The sequence below is a fragment of the Hydractinia symbiolongicarpus genome, chromosome 13 (assembly GCF_029227915.1).
Source record: "Hydractinia symbiolongicarpus strain clone_291-10 chromosome 13, HSymV2.1, whole genome shotgun sequence".
Lineage (NCBI taxonomy): Eukaryota > Metazoa > Cnidaria > Hydrozoa > Anthoathecata > Hydractiniidae > Hydractinia > Hydractinia symbiolongicarpus.
The window spans coordinates 8,278,086-8,298,394 of record NC_079887.1 but is presented as its reverse complement, the minus strand read 5'-3'; the positions used below and the strand labels follow the sequence as shown (position 1 = coordinate 8,298,394).

At 33.2% G+C, this 20,309-nt stretch overlaps 2 protein-coding genes and 1 long non-coding RNA gene across 3 annotated transcripts; 2 read left to right on the top strand and 1 right to left on the bottom strand.

Moving 5' to 3' along the window:
• Positions 1-398: 398 nt before the first annotated feature.
• Positions 399-5,955, bottom strand: LOC130624258 (uncharacterized). The gene is made up of 3 exons (XM_057439832.1): positions 5,686-5,955; positions 2,779-2,892; positions 399-2,397 (listed from the first exon to the last, which is right to left on the bottom strand). Exons 1-3 carry the CDS (start codon positions 5,765-5,767, stop codon positions 830-832), a joined length of 1,764 nt encoding a protein of 587 aa, XP_057295815.1. The 5' UTR covers positions 5,768-5,955; the 3' UTR covers positions 399-829.
• LOC130624261 (uncharacterized) lies at positions 4,808-8,000 on the top strand. The gene is made up of 2 exons (XR_008981194.1): positions 4,808-5,182; positions 7,588-8,000. It is a non-coding gene; the product is annotated as an uncharacterized LOC130624261 (long non-coding RNA).
• A 5,160-nt stretch (positions 8,001-13,160) lies between these two features.
• On the top strand, positions 13,161-20,053 carry LOC130624259 (uncharacterized WD repeat-containing protein alr3466-like). Its single transcript, XM_057439833.1, has 8 exons — positions 13,161-13,277; positions 15,074-15,158; positions 15,237-15,366; positions 16,589-16,778; positions 16,977-17,085; positions 17,403-17,603; positions 18,265-18,357; positions 18,902-20,053. Exons 1-8 carry the CDS (start codon positions 13,168-13,170, stop codon positions 19,022-19,024), a joined length of 1,041 nt encoding a protein of 346 aa, XP_057295816.1. The 5' UTR covers positions 13,161-13,167; the 3' UTR covers positions 19,025-20,053.
• Positions 20,054-20,309: the final 256 nt, after the last annotated feature.

Here is a 20,309-nt window from a genome sequence, read left to right as displayed (position 1 = left end):
CTGTGTATATAGACAGTGAGGGGTATTCAGTTGAATTGTATAGAACAATTTATAAGTATCTCTAGCCTCCAAGCAAGTAGGCGACTAATTTTTATTGGCACTATTTAAATCACGTCCCAAAGGATAGCGCTTGTTGCAACAGACACCTGCAGACATAGATCATATTTGGCTTTACTTCAACTTGTGTGCCTGGTTCGCAGAAGCGCTGTTTTCTTGTAACGTGTCCTGAACGTTACCGTCTCCGTTTTCGACAATATGGTATATGTAATTGTTAGGTAAAAACTGGTTTGATAAAAAATTAGTGCAAAAATAATACTGATTTGTTTTTGACAAAATTTGAAACAGTCAACAATATTTTCGAAAATCAAAAAGTAGAAATTTAAAAAAAAACAAATTCGAAGTGCAAATTTCACGGAATATATTGCTTGCAAAAAGTCATACTTAATATAATTACCACCCTCATAATTCTATAAAACAACACTCTACAATAAAGCTGCAACAAGAATTTATTTTTACTACCTTTTCTGCCTTAAAGAGAAGTAATTTTCGCGAATACGCAAAAAATTCGTGATTTTTGCATATGAATTACGAAAATTTCATTCCGCGAAAATTAATTCCCTTAAGGGAAATTTATGCGAAAAAATCGCAATAATGGCATTAGCGTTTTCTAGGAGGATGATTGTTGATAACATAATAATTGTTAACGAAATGTTTCTTTCTAACTTCTCCAGGGACTGAAGTGGCTTGTTAGACAAGCTGAAGAGACAACAAAAACTCTTTGGAACAAACTCGCGTTTGTTCCGTAAAATCTTGTCATATATTTTAATGATCACGTGATATTTTTTATTGTGATGAATCCTACTCGTGCTAGGACCAGTAAAAATAAAATGTGTGATATTGCAACGAGTTGGCTACCATTTTGTTTTCGAACTGTAACATTTTCCTTTTCCTCAATAAATACGGTCGACTTTGTAACTTGAGACTTGCTTATAGAAATATGCTTTATGGGTGTTTTTCTTGTATCCAATTTCTCTTCGTTCATTCCCTCGTTGGGTTCATGTAATAATGACGTTTTTGAGTAAGTCTTGGTTGATCTTGATACAAACAACTTTCGAAAACTATGGCTAGCATCTTTTGTGTTTAGCTTTAGCATTGATGGTTTAAGATTCTTAGTGTGTGTGAACATGGCATTGTTTGTCACGTTTGCTCTTCTTTCAGAAGATTTACTTCCAATCAGCATGTTGGATGTTGGTGCATTATTAAAATGAGTATAAATATCAACACTTTCTCCAAGGGGTGTATTAATGAAAGTCATTTTATTATTATATTCAGTTGATAGTAGTTCAGCTGGAAATGATACAGACGGAGAAATCTTTTCTTCTGCATATAAACTTGCTGTGTTGAAATATCTTGAGGTTAATAACTTCGTTGTTTCCACAATTGTATTAGTTGAGGCGTATACAGAGGTTTCCTGTTTTTCTTGCTGTACAGTGAAAAATTCTGATGGTGACCAAATCTTGCTAGAAGATGAATCAGTTTTCATTATTGACGTGGTTATCGAAGCAATTTTTTGGGACGGTTCTAAAGCAGCCATAGCAACAGTACTTGAAGTCGTGTCAACTTTTTTTGAGATGACATTTAACGAAGGGAGTACAATGGCAGAAAAAGATTTGTCAACATTTAGAACATTTGATGACATTCCGACCGCATTGTGGACACCTAATGTTGATTTTGTTGTTCTATCAGTTGCCGTGTAAGTTGCCATCGGATAATAAAAAGATGACGAAGAAGATGGTGAAATAACTGAGAAACTTGATGTAGACCGATAAGTGGAAAAAACTTGGCTAGACGCTTCAGTTTCTATTTTTGTATTCAGCTGTGAATTTTCATATGAGTTTGCAATACTATCAGTAGAAATCAAAGCGGATACCGTTGACAACCGGCTTGATTTTTTATTGGTTGTTGATACTACAGCATGGAGCTGGGTACTTGTTGCACCATCCAGATATGTTATACTTGGTTTGTCAATGATGTTGTTGGTTGAAGTTGATAACATATCCATTTTATCACTCGCAGTGCTTGCTGGGAGAAGTTTTGAACTTTGCTTGCCTGACGAGCTGGGTATCGTTGCATACAACAGCGTTGAAGATAACGGCGACGGCGTTATTAAAGAAAACGATGATACTAAGGGTAACGTTAATGATGACGCTGACGGTGATTTAAAAGACGACGTTGAAGGCAACGTTGACGCTGACGGGTGAAAAAACGACGAATAATCTCCATCACCAGAGATGATTTCTTCTTTGTTACATGTCCCTTGTTCGTCGTCACAGTTTGACGTTTCTTCACCGGTACTACTAGATTCGTCATCGCCTGAGTAAATGGTGTCGTCCTGGTCTAAAAGCAAACAAAACCAGTGTTAAAAAGTACGAATCGATGCGTTTCTTTCAAATAGTTGGTAACAGAATGCAAGCTAAATCATAGAGATCCAAAAAAACGTTTGGTGTTATTGGCCAAATTTATTTGAGAGTACATGGCCCCCATCGTGTTCAATATAATTAAAATTGTTCCTTGGTTGAATTAACTTTAGATAAAATTCGATTATTTGGACAGACTGTTGCCAAACTAAGAAGAGAATTTCAAAATTACCAGCTACATGTAAATTGAAACCCAACTAAATTGTAATATAAACAACTGAGTAATGTGACTATGCCAAAGAAAGTAATTCCTGAGAGGTTGATAAAGTTAAAGTTAAGGTTTTTAGGACGAGACACTCACTTTCTATACATCGTCTGCCGTCACTTCTTAGTATGTAACCACGGCGACAGTAACACGACATGATATCAACAGCCACCTCCTTGCACAACTGCTCGCAGAAACCATATGCACAACCTGAGAAAAACAAAAATATTCTGATTCCAATTTCCTGAGATTCAATAAAAAATATTCGAGTAGCAACCAGTTTTTTTAAAGCATAGGTCATTGGCACAAATGAAGGTGTGGGCTATTGGATTTAGCCACACTCGTACTTTTGTAAGTATATATTAATTTTTTGACGAGGCCCTATATTCTTAAAAACTTAACTATAGTCAATAAGTTAATAGTTATTTCTATGGAATAGTCATTTAGGAAAGATTACTCCTCTCTCTTAAACATCCTCTTGAATTAACACATAAGCAAAAAAAATCAAAATGTTCTGAAAACGAGGCTGTTGTGCAGTCGGTAAAACCACTGTTTTTTTATTTGTTTGTTGATAATGATTTTTATTGACATTAAATACTGGTTGAAGTAAATATTTTTATCATACACAAATTAAAAACACAAATAAGAAAATCTATCAAGTTATTTGTGGCTAAATATTTACTTTGAAAGTAATCCTATTAAAAAAACCTTGTCGTGAAAAATACGCTTAAGAATACAGCGAAATCTCTTGACGGACATTTTTCAGGGACAGATGGTCAAAACCTTTTCACAACAGACGTCATTTCAAGTGCCAATTTACAATACCCTCTTAATGTAACCTCTCTAAAGCGGAAACGCACCAGAGCTTCGTTTTCGCTTATCTGATAAACGTGGTTGCCAAATATCAGAAACCGAAATAGAGTCCTGTAGCTACAGACATAACAAGTCTTTATAGACAATAAAATGCTTAAATCTCTGTTGTAGAAGCCTATTTTTATGAATCGTGAGCACATAAAAGCTTACACGGAAAAGCACTACGCACTAAGTTATTTGAGAACAATTTTTGTCCGTCAGTTTTGATATTTAAAGATTCTCTTCGCAAATAAAAAATAAGGGGATAAATAAAACAAAGAAAATATAAACAATGTATTATGGGATATATGATGACGGTGTATGATGGATTTTGTGTTTATTTTTAAAACAAACGGTTGTTTGTTTGTTGTGTCAGTCAGAATTTATTTATAAGTGGAAAAAGTTACGGTGACGATAAACGGTAACAAAAGGGATTACGAAACAGTGCAGAACTGCGGTTGGTGTGTGATTTTCAGGCCTACGTTTATATTCTGGTGACTCTTTTGACGTAAACGTAATGATTACAAAACAACGCATGCGCAGTTAGATATTTTAATCAACAACAATTCGCACAAACAATGAAAAATATTTTGACATTCACATTAAGTTTTTGAATATTATCTCTTTCTAAGAATGATGATAAAAAGTATTTTTCTGATGTTTTTGGAGTTAGGGATAGGCTTTAGGGAACCACACGTTGAAATTTGTGCGCAAAACATTTACCTTGTCGTTTATCGGAAGTAAGCGGATGTGATAGTGGTGTTATGAATGTTAAGAATGTCGATTGTTTTTTTTGAGCTGGAGAAATCCGAATTTCGATAATCCTGAAATTTATTCTTGACTTTTTACGCGCGTTCTCGTTTGTGAGCCAATCATATAACAGAAAAAATTAATAATATACATGTAACAGCATGGCGGAAAACTATGTTTCGACTTTTCCCGCTTTTTTAGTCTCTGTGGAAAAACTGTGTCGCTTCCATTTCTGCAACTCTGCCAAAATCAACAGTTTAACAAAATTACGGCAACGAACACACTGGAAGTGTTTACTTAACAGCGTGGAAGCATTTTTCTTTATCGAGTCATTAAATTTGGTTAAAAATTCCTGCTGCTTGTATGATGTTTTAAAAAAGAGGGGAACTGCGCACGGCACGGCTGCGGAATAAAAGTTTACGATGACTATGTTAATTTTAAAGACCAGACCGACTGGCATAGTTGGCCCTATAATAAATCAAGTCAATTTAAAATTACGACCCAACCTCTGTTGGGGGTTTAAGGGAAAAGGTTTTGATGAAAAAACGATATCTGCTTGTAAATTCTCTTTTCATTATTTTGCGTTTTGTTTTGGTATATTTTCCCCTTCTTGATTTACCTTGGGAACATTGCAAGGTCAACTTAAAACTCCAGTGTCTCGTGTTTTTGTAATACAACTTTGTCTTATGATTTATTAAACATAAAACAATAGAACAAAGCGATGTAAAAATAGCCTTATAATAAACAAAAAACTGGTTTGGCTACATACACACTGGTAAAATAGTATTAAAAATATTAAAAACAGGAAAATTCTTAGTTAAAAAAAAATTTTTGAAAGACCATTTTTTCCTCTATTTCGGCCGACAATTGCAAAGATTGATGTGCTCAACAATATCGGGTAAAAATATATAACTTTGTTGAATTTTGTAATTTGAATATGATTGAAAAGTCCAGTTTAGAAGAAATTGACGCAATAAACAAATTGATGCAGTCTGAACATGATGATGACATTACAGTGTTAATTTTGCTTACCTGTTTTTAAGGTTATAATTAATCCAAAAAAACTTCTTCAATGACGTCAAATTAGTTCCTGTACCTTTTAATAACGCCATTTTAGGTCAAAGTGATCCAAAAAGAAGTTCAACATTGGAATGAAATTATCTTGTCTCATTCACACATATGAATTAACTGTCATAGGTTTTAATTTGTTGAGCATTTAAGGGATTTTTTTTCTGTGTGTACATTTTCACTTTTGCTATAATTTAATTCTATATTCTTTTCTTTATATACTTTTACCCTATTATTCTAAGACAATATTCGTGGTATGTTATGAACAAGCGTACATACATAAGTATCATGTAAGATATTTTTTACAAAGTGAGTTTTAGAAAGTCAACTTACTGCCATAGAATTGTTTCTCTTGAGCTTCGACATTTGAAAGTGTTGAAGAAACCAACACGATCAACACATAAAATTTCAACATTTTGAGCCGTCTATTTGTCAGTCAATTTAACAGTTCACAAACCCATTATTTAATATCTTAATTTACCATTCTATCATACATTCGAACAAGTATTTATTTGCTTTTTCATTTGTCGTTGAAAATATTTGTGGGTTCCCTTTCCTCTTCTGTCATTTTTGTAATCTCGTCACTGTAATAATGTTTATGTCGAACTTTTCGGAGATCAGAAAAATAAATTTCACGTCTGACCTGGTTTCTACTCTATTTGACGTGTAAGAATTTTGTCTGACCTCGCGTCTTGTCCTTTTACAGCCTTGTTTTCCCTTCTTTTGATTTTTACACTGAAACTTGTAGAAAAACAAATCAGGGGCGTATAGGTACCAGATTGGCTTTTTCGATCTCAAGCTCTCTGCATTCCCTTATTGGAAAATAAAGTTATTAAGAATTTTATATCAGCCTTGAGAATTTATCAATGTCACAACCACATAAAAAAGGTTCTAACAACCTTTAGGAAAAAACACAAACATAGAAAAAAAAATTAGACCGGGTGAATCAGTTGTAAGAGATTGACCCACATGTAACGTCCTTTTAAAAAGATATTTGGCTTTCCTTCAGGCCATGTTCAAATTACAAAGCAATCTGCTTAATGTAGAAACCAGGAAACCGCGGATAGTTTTGCTGTCGGCAGTATTATGTTTGTAAAAGCTGTTTTATAAATATTTTGAATGCAACTGAGACATGAGCGCAGCCTGACAACGGACCAAACGCAAAATAACATCCAAAATGATTTTCCTCAAATATTGAAAATTTTTGTATATTTTCTGGTGTAGAACATAGAGATAAATTTATAGTTTTCATATCTTCATGGTTAAAAGTGCTTTTAGTACAGTAGTCCTTTTAATAATCATATGGTTTAAGGTTACATAATTCTATGAGGATTTTGTTTCAGCAATGGTGACTCACACGTGTACTTTTTCATTACTGATATTGTTTACATTCACAGGTTTGCGTTAAACATTGACGGACTTGAAAATAATAACATAATTCGAAATACACATTAGGTGCAGAAATTTTTACATCAACAAAATGTTATTAATTAGGAAGAAATAACAACAAATCCTGGGGACGAGGATAAATAAATTACTAACTTTGATATTTTCCTGTTTTTAAATTTCTTGGGGTAAAAAGATTTTCGTGTTATAATACATCTTTAATTTCGCGTGAAAAAATTTTCGCGTTTTGCTTATTTATAATTTACAAAGACATAAACTTTCGCGAAAATGACCAAAAAACGAAAGTTTCAGCCCGCAGAAGTTTTTTTACTTGAAGTATAAGGTAATCGAGATACGGATAAACAAGTCACGAATAATCGAGGAAAGACTTTGTGATATCTAAAGTTTTCGCATTATTATAAAGGAAAGGAAATATAATAAAACAAATGTAAGAATCAATTTGGTGCATATTTCTTCTTTATTATTACTTTTGATGATTTGTGCAGATAGAGGTGAAATTAAACAAAAACCTTTCGTAATAACTTCGGAGACAGACCGACAGTTGTTTTAGTAAAGCGAGATTACAATCAAGGGATTTAATAAGATGATATATTTGATCCGTACGAAGAATTCTCCCGGTCGGTAAATACTATGTGACACTTTTAAACCAATTACAGGTCCGTATTTTTCAGGGTAGCCATTATGATTTGAGGGAAACACACCGTTCACGCAGTCACCTCTTCATAAATAGAGGCTGAATTTTGCGTAAAATATTTGTGAATTTTTGCGAGTTTTTGCTAATTTAGCTTTACCTCGTTTCAAACACTTGTAGTTCTTGTTTAATCATAGCTTCTTCAGTAAGAGCTTGACCGTGAAACGTCCATGTTTCCCATCAACCGAAAGTTGTACTACGTTACATTTTGGCTGGGAGATTGTTGTTATAAACTGAACGAACGAAGTTTTAACACACAAATGAATGATTGACAATGTCAACCAATTTGTATCCAGTAACAGAATTCACAATAGCAATATGTACTACCTTATTAGCCTTATTTGATAGTGTTTTCATTTATCGTCATTCTTAGCTATATTTTTTATCTGGTCTGTAAAATGTACTTTTAAAGGATCACGTGACAAGTAGGTAATATATATTATTTGATTTTGAGAATTATGATCATATTTAAATATGATCATAATAAATAGTAATGTAATTTGACGCAAGAGCAATAGGCTTTTGTAAAAATATACGACTTTATCATGTACTATTTTTCTTTTTCTTTATTTCCCGCTTTGATTAGTTTTAAGTGGGTTTATTTAACCTGCACTACACTGATATGATTAAAGGTGCTGTATTTACTCCTAAAGTGGTGCCACAGGAATGCAAACCCTAATGGTGCCATGTAACGCCCATGCAGGCGCTGTTATTTACTCATAAGTGTTCTAGATGTATCATTAAAGTCTGTTTTTTTTCTGTGCCACCCCTAGGGTAACCAGTTGCGCATTATAGGGTGCCACCAGCCTGTTGATGATACCTTGAGGCGCCACGTCATCAATTCCATATACGCACAAAGATTTCGACGTACGCACAAAGATTTCGATGTACGCACAAAGATTTCGACGCACGCACAAAGATTTTGATGTACGCGCAAAGATTTCGATGTACGCACAAAAACTGGCGCATGCGAGAGGATTCAAAACCTTTTTTACTTTTACGAATTCTAAAAAATTTAAAATACTGTGAAGAAAAAAAATGAAAAAAAATTCCTGATTGGTATAGAAAAAAAGATTATTTCAATGTTGAAATTCTTATTCTCAAATTATATCTGGGAGTATGTTTACTCATTAAGAACTTTGTAGGTTGGTTACTTTCATCAAAATAAAATAATGTACTGGGAACGAGTACTTATAAATTCACCCATTATCTTTTATTTCACCAAAAACGGCTCTGAACACCTGCATACAAAAAGAAAAAATATTTCAATAAAATTTATATCTTTCTCAAAATAAAACCTGCATGCAGTACATTTAAAGTGATCGTTACTATGGTGATTTGGCTGACACAGCAGCAAGTTGTTTATCCTTGAGAATTTATAAACTTTTTCTCAGTGTACAACATCATTTTTACCATTTCCTAAGATCAAAAATAGTTTTTTTTTGCCCAAAATATTCCCAGTACGAACGAAGGAATTCATCGAAGTTTGTCTAAATTTCCACCACAATTTGGTATCTTCAAATCTTTATAACTGGAAAACGATAAATGATAAAAGTTAAATGAACCCTCGTTAGAATGACTCTTTTACATAAAGAGAGCGACTATGCTGTTAAAAATGGTCTAAACAGCCAATATATAAACCCATCTATTTATTATCGCAATAGTGGATAACGTTGAGTTGTATAAAGGTCCTGTTCAAAAGCTCCCATCATTAGAAGAAAAATTTGAATATGCAGGTATAAAACGAAAAGTGGCGCCCAAAAGAAGAAATCAAATAAGATTAAGAAAGATGGTTTTTGCTACAACATAATAAGAACGTATCCAAAGAGTAATCAATAAAAATTAAGGGGCCTGGTAGGAGTAAATTGTAGCTAGTTTGTGATTTTTTTCAATATTTGCCATTTTACTTTTGTAATTTTTGTGAGCGGGTGAATATAACCACAGTATGTAAAGACGTGATATAACATCATAATTTGAACAGAATAGTTAAATTATCGAATCATTTAAGCGTGAATATCTTAAACAAAAGGAGCTTCAAAAATTTACAACGGCTTGTTCAACATCTTTTAACACATTGGATTTTCAAGGGCGCAAGTTTTGTATACAAACAGGTATTTGAATATCATTTATAGGATATTGATAACCATATGCTTGATTTTAACCGTTTTCACTGACTAATTTTTCTTCTACCAAGAAATGAGTTCTATTTCTAATCATTATACTGTGCTAACAGTTTATATTTTTTACAACCGTTTCACTAATGCTTAGGCACGACATATGAAAACCTGGTTACAGCTGTGATATTCTCAAGCACCAATTCTTACAAATATCTGACAAGAAGTTAAACAAGACTTATTGTGCAAATGTCAAGGCTTGTAGGGCTTACGTTTGGAGATTCACAGCCTCGTTCCCAGGATTTATTGGATAAATCTGTTATTTTTTAATCCTCTACAAAGAACATTTAGCTAAGATGGCAAAGTTCGAAGTTTAACCCCATAAGTAATTATATAGGTTGACGAAAGTTGAGCTAACTTGTCAATGTTTACAGCAGATTTAGGACTAGGTTAGATCTCAACTCTTGAAAAGAGCCAAATGAGCCAATTGTTGCTGATGTTGACATGGCCATCTTTTCTTAAAATTTCAAACTTTTGTGGACCTTGACATAAGTTATTCCATTGATTATGTTAGAAAGTGCGGCTACTGTAATTTCAGCGCTGCTTAGCATGCTTGCGTATTGGAAAAGTACTTCCACAACCTAGCAGCTGTGAAGACTTTGCGATTTGATACTTTTTGCGGACTTTGTAAAATGGCCTTCACCCTCGTCCCCAGGGTTTTTTGCCTTCTTGATATGAGAGTCATACTAAAATGACAAGAAACCCTGGGGACGAGGGTGAAATAGCCTTATAAATGCAATTGTCTCGGTATGTTGTTAAGGTGTTGCAGGAGCAGCTTTCAAGTTTAGCATAATGTTAACATGTCTTAGGACGAAGTTTGACAGATTTGGTGGCGTGTGTTTTTATTGTGCAGATCTGTTTAAAAAAGTCTCTTGAATGTCGTGTCGATGCAAATTCACTTATAACTTTAAACAAGAGAAGTCCAAGTAAACTGAGAAAATGCGTGCAAGAATTTAAGTGTCAACTTAGTTCCCAGTATATTAGTATTTTCTTCCAAGTATGTTTTAAAGGTCATGCGAAGTACTGGAGGTTGGGTTGTGTAAAGCCTACTTCTGTTATCTGTAAAACAGATGAATTAGGACGTGTTAAAAGATACGTTACACAAACAATATCACAATCTGTTTACAAAGAAAGATTTTTTTAGACATTAACACATGCAAAGACTTTGCTTTGCGAGAAAAATTGACCGACGTTTTTGGTATGTATAAATTTTTGGAGGAATATATGCACTTTTTTCTTCTTCTTACTCTCAGTATGTTGGTATACTAACCGATCCCATGGCTCCTTAAGTTTGCGCAATGTGAAAAACCGAAGGTAGCAAAACTCAAATGTTTTCCATTGTTTTTTTGTATGTGGAGTTTTCACGGGCTTGATACGTGCAATTTTAAGTATCGTAAAACCATTGTAAAAAAAAGGTTTTTTTTGCCTCTACAATTGCGTATTAAAAGTTTTTATTGCAAAAAGACTAAAACTGATTTTTTTAGTCACTGTTTTCGTAAAAAAAACATTTTACCGGTTTAGAAAGCGAAGTTGGGGGTAAGAGCTTGATGACATGCCCCCATCCTTGGAATCTGTTGACCATTTTGCTGCGATTTGTCAGGGGGACATAAGAGCATGTTATGTTATTGAACTCAAGCGACAACAATGTTTTTTAGAAAACTAACCTTATATTCGTTTCTAAATTAAACTAAAGCCCTAGCTAGCTGTAAGGAGAGTTTCGGGAAAAGTGTTTCCATTTTGATTTGTACAAAGGGTAATAGTTATCTTTTGATGGTGCCTATTCTAGTTAGATACAGCTGCTACATAAGTTTATTTTTGTATACTTTTTGGAGCTCTTAAATTATGTAGACACAGAGAAAAATGCCACTTTAAATGAAGAATCTTTCCTAAAAAACAGGCCATGAATATCAAAAAAGTCTCATACCTGTTATGTAGCTATGTTGAAATAGACATGACATTAGGATGAGAGAAATTACAATTAGGAATACTTTCTTTCGGGGTCTTAGAGAAAATTTGAATTTTATAGAAACCAAGCAAACTTGAATTTCATGAACCAAAAATGCATCGTTTTATTTGAAAAATAATAATACACTAAGTGTGTCTTTTTGTCTGTCTGTCTGTCTGTCTGTGACAGGCAAAGGGGATAGATAGATAGATAGATAGATAGATGTGCATATTTTACATGGCTAGCCTCACAAATATCGAGGGATATACCCTGTCTATTATTTCCAGGAGGGGCCATGGCTTAGATGGAGAGTCCTAGAGTATTTAATGCTCATTTTGAGCGACGCAGACTCAATTAGGGTCCACGCTCTACTAGACAACTCCCGGCAACATCCAACGGCCCACACAGTGTGCCATCTTCCCAATTTCCCTCACTTAATTTTCCTTTGATTTAGCCGGAAAAGCTATGTCTAAATGTAAAATTTTCTGACGTTACGGTGCGACGTCAATAACACTACTTAAGGTCAATATCCTATATTAAATTAATGAAGCCATTGCAGTGCATTTAAAACTTTAAGGCCAAATAACTTTGAAACGAAGTGGTGATGTCAATGATTTTTCACCATGTGGGTACTAGGGACCACCTAGGATCAATTTGGGTAATTTTTCCGAACCTGGGTCCCCAAATTGGCGCCGTAGATTAGTGGTTATAGCTCTCGTACTCTGTGCGGGAGACCGGGGTTCGATTCCTCTTGACAGCGATTCGACATGGGCGAGTGAATGTTACCATAGCCCCGGGTTAACCCAAGCCATGTGAGGGAAATTGGGAAGATGGCACACTGTGTGGGCCGTTGGATGTTGCCAGGAGTTGTCTAGTAGAGCGCGGGCTCTAATTGGGTCTGCGTAGCTCAAAATGAGCATTAAATACTCTAGGACTCTCCATCTACGCCATGGCCCCTCCTGGAAATAATAGACAGGGTATATCCCTCGATATTTGTGAGGCTAGCCATGTAAAATATGCACATCTATCTCTATCTATCAAATCTGTTTCGGAATGGAACGGTTGATGACGTCATCAAAAACCTTCAAACCTCAATATCTCTGCAACCGTTTGTCAAAGATACATCATGTATACATTCTCTTCATCAGCGTGTCAAGCTCTACACAATAGAGACAACAGATAAACTGAATTTTGTCAATTTGTTTTTGCATATGCACTGCTGACATCAGCAAAAATTTTAAAATAATTAATTTTAACATTGTCCTCCTGCCTAAGCGGATTTCTCCATGGGCCTTATCGACTAGTTATCTATATTTTTTTTGTTGCAAGCTTCTGTGAGTCCATGTTGTTAATTCAATGAGTTTTAGCAAATGTATGGTGCAGATTTTATGTTGCCAACAGGGAGCAAAATGTTGTTCATGTCAATTTTAGAGAGCTTGGAATGCAATGTTAGGTTGTTAAGTTTGAGAAGTTGAGAAAAACACAAATATATATATATATATATACCAAATTTTTGAAAGGAATTAAAAGAGAATCAGGAGTTTATCTGTTGTAGTAATACTGCATTATCTGAAAATCTGTTTATTTTTAGAATAGAAATGCATACTGCAAGAGAAGAAAAGCCTGGTGTGTATAAAAAAAGAAGTTCTCTCGTTGATGGTAAACATCATGTTGTGCTGGAAGGGAATATGAAATTTATAAATTCCATGTAAGTTCAATTTTGTAAATTTTTAAAAATTTTAATGCCAAAATATTAAGAATTAATTCAAAAACAAAGCTCAATTTACCTTATTAAAGGGATTCCGAGGTATAAAATGATGTTGGGCTTATATTATAGAGCTTAAAAAGTTGCAGATCCCGAGTTATTGGGTTGTCAGCAAAAAATTAAGAGGCCTGGGATGAGCAAACAAGTTTTCGTTTGTCAAAAAAATTTATGCTAATCAATTCACCTTTATAATATCTATGCATTGATAAAGTTTGAGCAGGTCTAAAATTAATGATAACAGAAAATGTCAAAATTTGCTGTTACTTAAATATGACATCATAATTTATGCAACATAATTAAATCTGTACTTCTTTAAATGTGAATATCTTGAAAATAAAAATAGCGTTTTTAAAAGTTTTGAAAAGACTTGTTAACCAACTTTTTAAGCTCTATAATATAAGCCTAACATCCTTTAAGGTCTTTAATTTAAGACAAATTGAGCTTTTTTGTTTCAAGGACCTATAGTTTGATTGTCACGAATAATATTTACTGTTAACCAACTTGTATAGACATCACTTTTATTTGACTTCTTATTTAACAAATTATATAAAAGAAGGCTGGCAGAATAAGAAAGTTTATTTAGCCAATGGAAATTTGCCTCTAAAGCATGGTTGCTATCTGGCAGCAATTTTTTTTTAGAAAAGAAAATTAAGCTACTTTGATTGTTTCCTTAACACTGTGTGTCAGTTGGAATAATTCTGAACTCTCAGCAGATAGAAACTTTTATTTTATTTATTTTATTTATTTATTTATTTCACGAATGTTTTACAAGGATGGCCATTTCAGACATTATAAAGTCTGCTATCAACATGGGTCCTTGGAATAAATAGGATAAAAAAAATATTAGTAACAATAAAACAAGAAAATGTAAATGTACAATAAAAAACGGTGAGTATAAAATATATAAAAAAACACACAGACAAAAGGCTAAAAATCAAAATACCACACTAGAAAATGAGTTGATCAAGACGAAAAACAAAAAACAAACAAAAAGCCATAAAAAGGACTAAATACGCAGATAATATTCTCTCAGTTGCGACTTAAAAATATTGTATGATTCACATTTTCTAATGTCCAACGGGAGTGTATTGTAAATATGTACATATATGTAAAATTATTTAATAAAACAGGCATAAACGCCTGCGCCCAATAGGCAAGACATACAATATAAGTAGCAAACACACCTACTCGTAATATGCAACATATAAACATAAAAAGTACTTACTAAAAATTACCGACAGCCAAACATCACAAACCTTGTATAACACAACAAAATATATACCTACAAAAATTAATGACACAACAGATAATAACTTCAAAATAAACTCATGCAACATAAACTACTGTATTACCATATATAATATCATGAGAATATGGTTAAAGTTGCGATTCAAAATACAAATGAGAATTCGCTATCTCAAAGAGAAACCATGGCAAAAGAAAGAAAGCTGGTGTCGACAGTAGTAATCTTTTTATCAGCAGTAAAAAGACAGACATTGGGTGGAGCAAGATCTCTTGAGCTTTATTTCTTCAAACAAAGATAGTGAGAAGAAATAGATGTGCATATTTTACATGGCTAGCCTTACAAATACCCTCTCTATTATTTCTGGAAGACTCTACCAGATAACTCCATGCAACATCCAATGACCCACACAGTGTGTCAACTCCCCTATTTCCCTCACATGGCTTGAGTTAAACTGGGCCTATGGTAACATTAACTCACTTATTTTTATCTATAGGGATTTTCCTGCTGAAGTGATGTGTTGTCGATATGATAACCAAGGCAAATTACTGGCATTGGGTTTGTCTAATGGGATAATTAAGGTGATTACTATTTCAGATTTTTAGATTTGTAAAATTTATATAAAGCGTTAAACAGGTTTATTTTGGTTTTTTCTTTAGATATATTCAACAGAGAGTAAAAGTATTGTTTACAGTCTTCACAGTACGGATGAAAACCTTCCAGTTACATGTGTCCGGTGGAAACCTGACAGCGCTATTCAATCATATGGAAATTTTTTGTTAGCAGTTTGTAAGACATGTTTTGTTTCCTTAAGTTAAAAATATTGTCATGACTATTTACTTTTATTTGGAAAGCTCTTGTTAAAGTTAAAATTTATAACAAAGCATAAATGGCTAGATGTGTTAGTATGATGTTGAATAATGCACCACTCCTCTGAATAGTCTCCTTCAAAAATGTCTCTTCTTCAATATATGGCCACTCATTTTTATGTCAGTTATATCTTTTTTGTTTCAAGATCAAACAACAAAATCCTTGCAGTGTAACACTCTTGTTGAGTAACATAGCAACTCAGAAAGGTAAATGCAAGGCAAACGTTTGGTAGTTTCTCTTAAATTCTTACATTCCCTTTATAAACATCTATAAGAAAAATTTTCTAAAATGTTTTGGACCCGGAGAGCTGCTGGAAATGTCTTGTTAAGTAGATCGCAACAAGTAGATTTAACAGTTTTCAAACTAGTGCTGATACGCGATTAAGAAAATTAAAAATCCAATCCAACATAGTGGTCCATTCTGACACAAATTTGTTAAAAACAGTACATTAAAAAAACGTAAACAAATATTTTATTGCTTAAAGCACTGGTATGGGTTTTTGATACACTGGTACACAGAAAAAACACATTTGTTTTCACAATGGAAAATTAAACTAATAAATTTTCGCAAGAGTTAAATTTCATGATTGTACGAATTTTTTTGCTTTTCAGAAAATGTTTTAGTTGCCACTGTTGAATGGCAATTAAATTTCGCAAAAATAATTTCGCAAAAATTTTCGTCCATTCCGTCATTCCTAAAATCAAATTCTCACAAAATTTAATTAGCGCCTTGTTTTTAGCTAAACTTGAAGGTAATAAATTGTTGTGTTTGCGTAAATTCACCAATTTTTGACCTTGCTCACACTATCTTAATAATAGAAATAAGTTTTTCTTCTGTTGACATTGTGCCAGCTTGAGTCCTAAAGAGGTCCTGAAAATCTGTACTAAGTTAATAACGAAGATGAATCCTTCGATGAATCTGACTGGGACATAGAGTTTGAAGTTGATGAAGGAACAACATATGCCTTCCAACTCTTTGATGAATAGTTGAAAATTTGTGGTAGAATAAAATCATTAATTATGCAAATTATATAGTATTGTGCCATTTGCAAAAATTTAGTCTATTAACTCCTTAAACAGACCTTTATTTTTTTTATTGTGAACGAACTGTAACCAAAACTTCATTATTTTTTTTCTAATAGATGCGTCTGGGACAGTAAGACAATGGCATGTCAGCACAAGTAAGTGTGTACATTCACATACAGAGAATGTCCAAATGATGGCATGTGCTTTTAATAATAGTGGAAGTAATTTTGTGGTGGGTAGGAGCGATGGTAGAATTAACTTATATGATACAGATACAAGCACAGTTGTTATGGTGATGGAACCAAGGTTTGTATATGAGTAGCTGTACAATAACAGTACCAAAAAAATTTTTTTTAATGTGTTTTATTTCCTCTCTACTCTTGAATGAAACTAATAAAATTGTTTTGATCACGTGGTAAAATTGCAAAGATTTATTCCATAAATTTATGCAGTTATTAAAAATGAAAATAAATCCTGCAAGAACCCGTACTTTTATTCTTATAGCATGAACTCTGAAATAATGGATGGACATGTGATGAGAGTGTTTGCAGTTCAGTTTAACCCTGAAGATAAAAATGTTTTTGTCTCTGGTGGTTGGGATGATACTATACAGGTAAAAAAATATGCCCCCTGCCCAGAGTAAGGGTAAACTTGAAATCATTCAACCATTTTGTTTCTATTGGATAGAATAGAAGTGGGAACTATTGATATCACCAGCAAAACTTTGCCAGTTTTAAAAAAATAATCAATAGGAGAAGTACTCCAAAATGTTTTCTGTTCATTCCTAGAAAACAAACCAAAAAAACTGATTACACATTGTGCTAGTTGAATAAAAGTTGGCACTGTTGGCTTTCTGCATTTGATCGCATGTGTGGCCTGTACGATTGTTCTCAATGCATAAGTCTTTATTTACGTTATTTATTTTTGTAGTGGTGGGACTCAAGGGAGAAAGGTGGGTATTCAATCAAAAAGATAACAGGTCCACACATCTGTGGAGAAGGGCTTGATATTCAACATGGAACCTTAAACATGTTGGCTGCATCATGGAGGAAACAGAATAACTTACAAGTGTTTGATTTTGGTACTGGTAAATTAATCAAAGAAATACCTTCCGATTATAATAAAAGCATGGTAAAAAATATTTTGCAATTTTTTGTGATTTACTCTGAAAAAATACCCTGTTATGCTATATGTAGCAGTATTAAGTACTCAGTTAGATGCCTAAAATACCAATCACTGGTTAAATACTCAGTTAAGAATTTGTGCTTCCCTACTTTAGTAATCATTAAACTCTTGGCTAAAGTGCTCTGTAATATGGTCGGTTAAGTACTCGACCTACGTGAAAAACTTGCTTAGAACTGGGTATAGTACTTGGCTAAATACTCTGTAATATACTCTGTTAAATACTCAATCTTTGTTAAATACTTGCTTAGAACTCGGTAAAGTACTTGGCTAAGTACTCCTTTACGTAATCATTTGCGTATTCGGTTAATTACTCAAGGGCAATTTGTAAGTCATTTTTGTTTTGTAGTATTGCAGCACTCATAGAAAAGAACCAGATATCCAAAATGTGGGACGACTTTACTTTTTATAATCAAGAATTTGTTCACAATAATCACTATATTGTTGGGTAACATGAGACATAGTGGACTACTTGAGCCTTAATTAGTATCAAATCTTTAAATTCACGAATTATCCATTTGGTTGGGCACCATAGTAGTTAGCCTGCTTTTTTCTTAATTTTATTAGAGTATTTTTATAAAACAAACTGAAGTGCTTTTATTCGTTTTAGTTGTACTGCGCACAATGGTTGGGAAGGGAATCCATCGTTGCTGGTGGAAGTCATGCTAATTCTATGAGATATATCGATATAAACTCACTTCAGGTATGATTTGTACATATGCTTGTTTCATTTTAGTTGAAGAAAACTTATTTGCCTTGTATTTTTTGTCTGCATTTTTAAGAAGTTTGAACTCTTTCTTTTATATTGAACTTTAAAGTGAGCATGTTGTTAAAAGCGAAGAGATTACTTTACGCTTGGATCACAAAATTCAAAGATTTATCTCAGCAAAACATTTTGCCAAAATTTATCACGATTGGTGGAAAGTACATCATTTGGTCCGGTTTGTTACAATAAACAAAATATGATTAAATAAATTATACCTGCAAGTCTTCGTTTCTTGAAAGATTCAGAAAAATTGATTTCCGTGTTTAATTCGCTTTTCAGAGCAAGAAGTAAATGCAGTGGGCTTTTTGTCGAAATCTCGACAAACACTGCTTTCTGCGGTTGTCGAACTATTTTTTGTATTTTTATCTCGAACTTTCTCAATCTGAAAGAAATTCCCATACGAGTCCACTATATTGTAATAGTCGCAATTATCTCAAAATTTTCAAATGTCGGGAAATTTTTAAAAAAATTTATCTTTCAGACGATCGGAAGCGCGTTGAATCTACCTGGTGCTTGTTATTCATTGGATCACAAAACAACTCATCATCCGCACGTGGCGGTGTGTGCAAGTAAAACTCTTTATATCGTCCAAGATACAATGTAGCGAAACCTCCTGAACTAAATCTAAGAATCTCCAGGAACTAAAATTTATTTCAATAAGGTGCTCAGGAACACAGAAAACCGGTAGATTTAGCAAATTTTGACAAAATGTATATATAAAATGTGGATAATTGTCTAGACAAAGCTGGAAAGTCCCTTTTTGGAAAGTATTACCGATTTGGTTCGCTTAGCTCAATTAAAATAAATAAAAACGCCAAGAAAAACATTAAAGAAAGTGAAAATTTTCGAAAGGATAAAAACAGCTTGTGATTATTCTCGTTTTATAGGCACAATTTAAGAACAAAACAAAAACATTTTGTATTCAGGCTAAATAAATGGTTGTGCTCGGGCTTCATAATACCTGCAGCGGGAATGCTTATATAAAAATAGCGTATCTTTAATTTCAATCTATTTTAAACTGATTTTCATGTTTTCGAATTTTTTTTTTCACTGAGAAACTTATGATAAAGAACTAAAAGTCTCTATATGGGCTTTGCTAGGTTTTTTGATTTTCCCTATATTGTCTTCCCATTTGTATTTTACAAATACTGTTGGAGAAATTAGGATAGTACTTACCCGACCTAGTATTTATTTACAAAACTTAAAGATCACTAAACACTGCAGTGTTGACATCGCTATCGCCATTTTTATTTGATGGTCATGTTCCAATGTTGCCAGAAATTCAAAAGTTTTATCGTTTTTGCCAGATGTATATATTTCTATGTGTATATTTAAAAGGTTAATATATATTAAAGTGGATTTATATTTTCTTGAAATGTTTGCTAGGTGTATATTTTCAGAAATACGATATCTTCTTTGATATGGTGTAAGTATGTAAAATATGGTCCGCCCGCCAAATGATAAGTTTTTTTTTTTTTCATATTTTAATTTAAGCGATGCAAAGAGTTCCTTTCAGGTTAGATCGTTTTTGTTTATTTAATTTTAAAATCTAAAAAAATGTATTCTTATATTTGTATATTTTGAATACGGGAAATAATTTGTTAGAGAAGAATTAGTTGAGAGTTATTACTGATGTTTGTATGTTTTCTTATTTGTTTATTATCCAAGATAACTACTTCCTTTGCAAGGATTTTTCCAAGGAAGACGTTTTCACGAATTGAGGAATTATTTTGAAATTTTCCCGAACAAAATTATAGTTAATAAGCTTGTATATTTTCTGTCTTTTTTTAACCAGTCGTTAGCCTGTGGAAATTTTCACGGTGGATAACCCTGTTTCTACATATTTCCTGCATGGCAATTCCGACGCGGGTTAATAAAATGAAAGGTAA

Bases quoted from the DNA above. Each gene is read 5' to 3' on its own strand.
- LOC130624258 (XM_057439832.1), bottom strand. From the start codon at position 5,767: ATGTTGAAATTTTATGTGTTGATCGTGTTGGTTTCTTCAACACTTTCA. The intron at 2,893-5,685 runs GTAAGTTGACTT...TGTTTTTCTCAG, and splicing joins AGAGAAACAATTCTATGGCA to GTTGTGCATATGGTTTCTGC. The intron at 2,398-2,778 runs GTGAGTGTCTCG...GTTTGCTTTTAG, and splicing joins CGGCAGACGATGTATAGAAA to ACCAGGACGACACCATTTAC.
- LOC130624259 (XM_057439833.1), top strand. From the start codon at position 13,168: ATGCATACTGCAAGAGAAGAAAAGCCTGGTGTGTATAAAAAAAGAAGT. The intron at 16,779-16,976 runs GTTTGTATATGA...TTATTCTTATAG, and splicing joins GTTATGGTGATGGAACCAAG to CATGAACTCTGAAATAATGG. The intron at 18,358-18,901 runs GTATGATTTGTA...TTTATCTTTCAG, and splicing joins TCGATATAAACTCACTTCAG to ACGATCGGAAGCGCGTTGAA.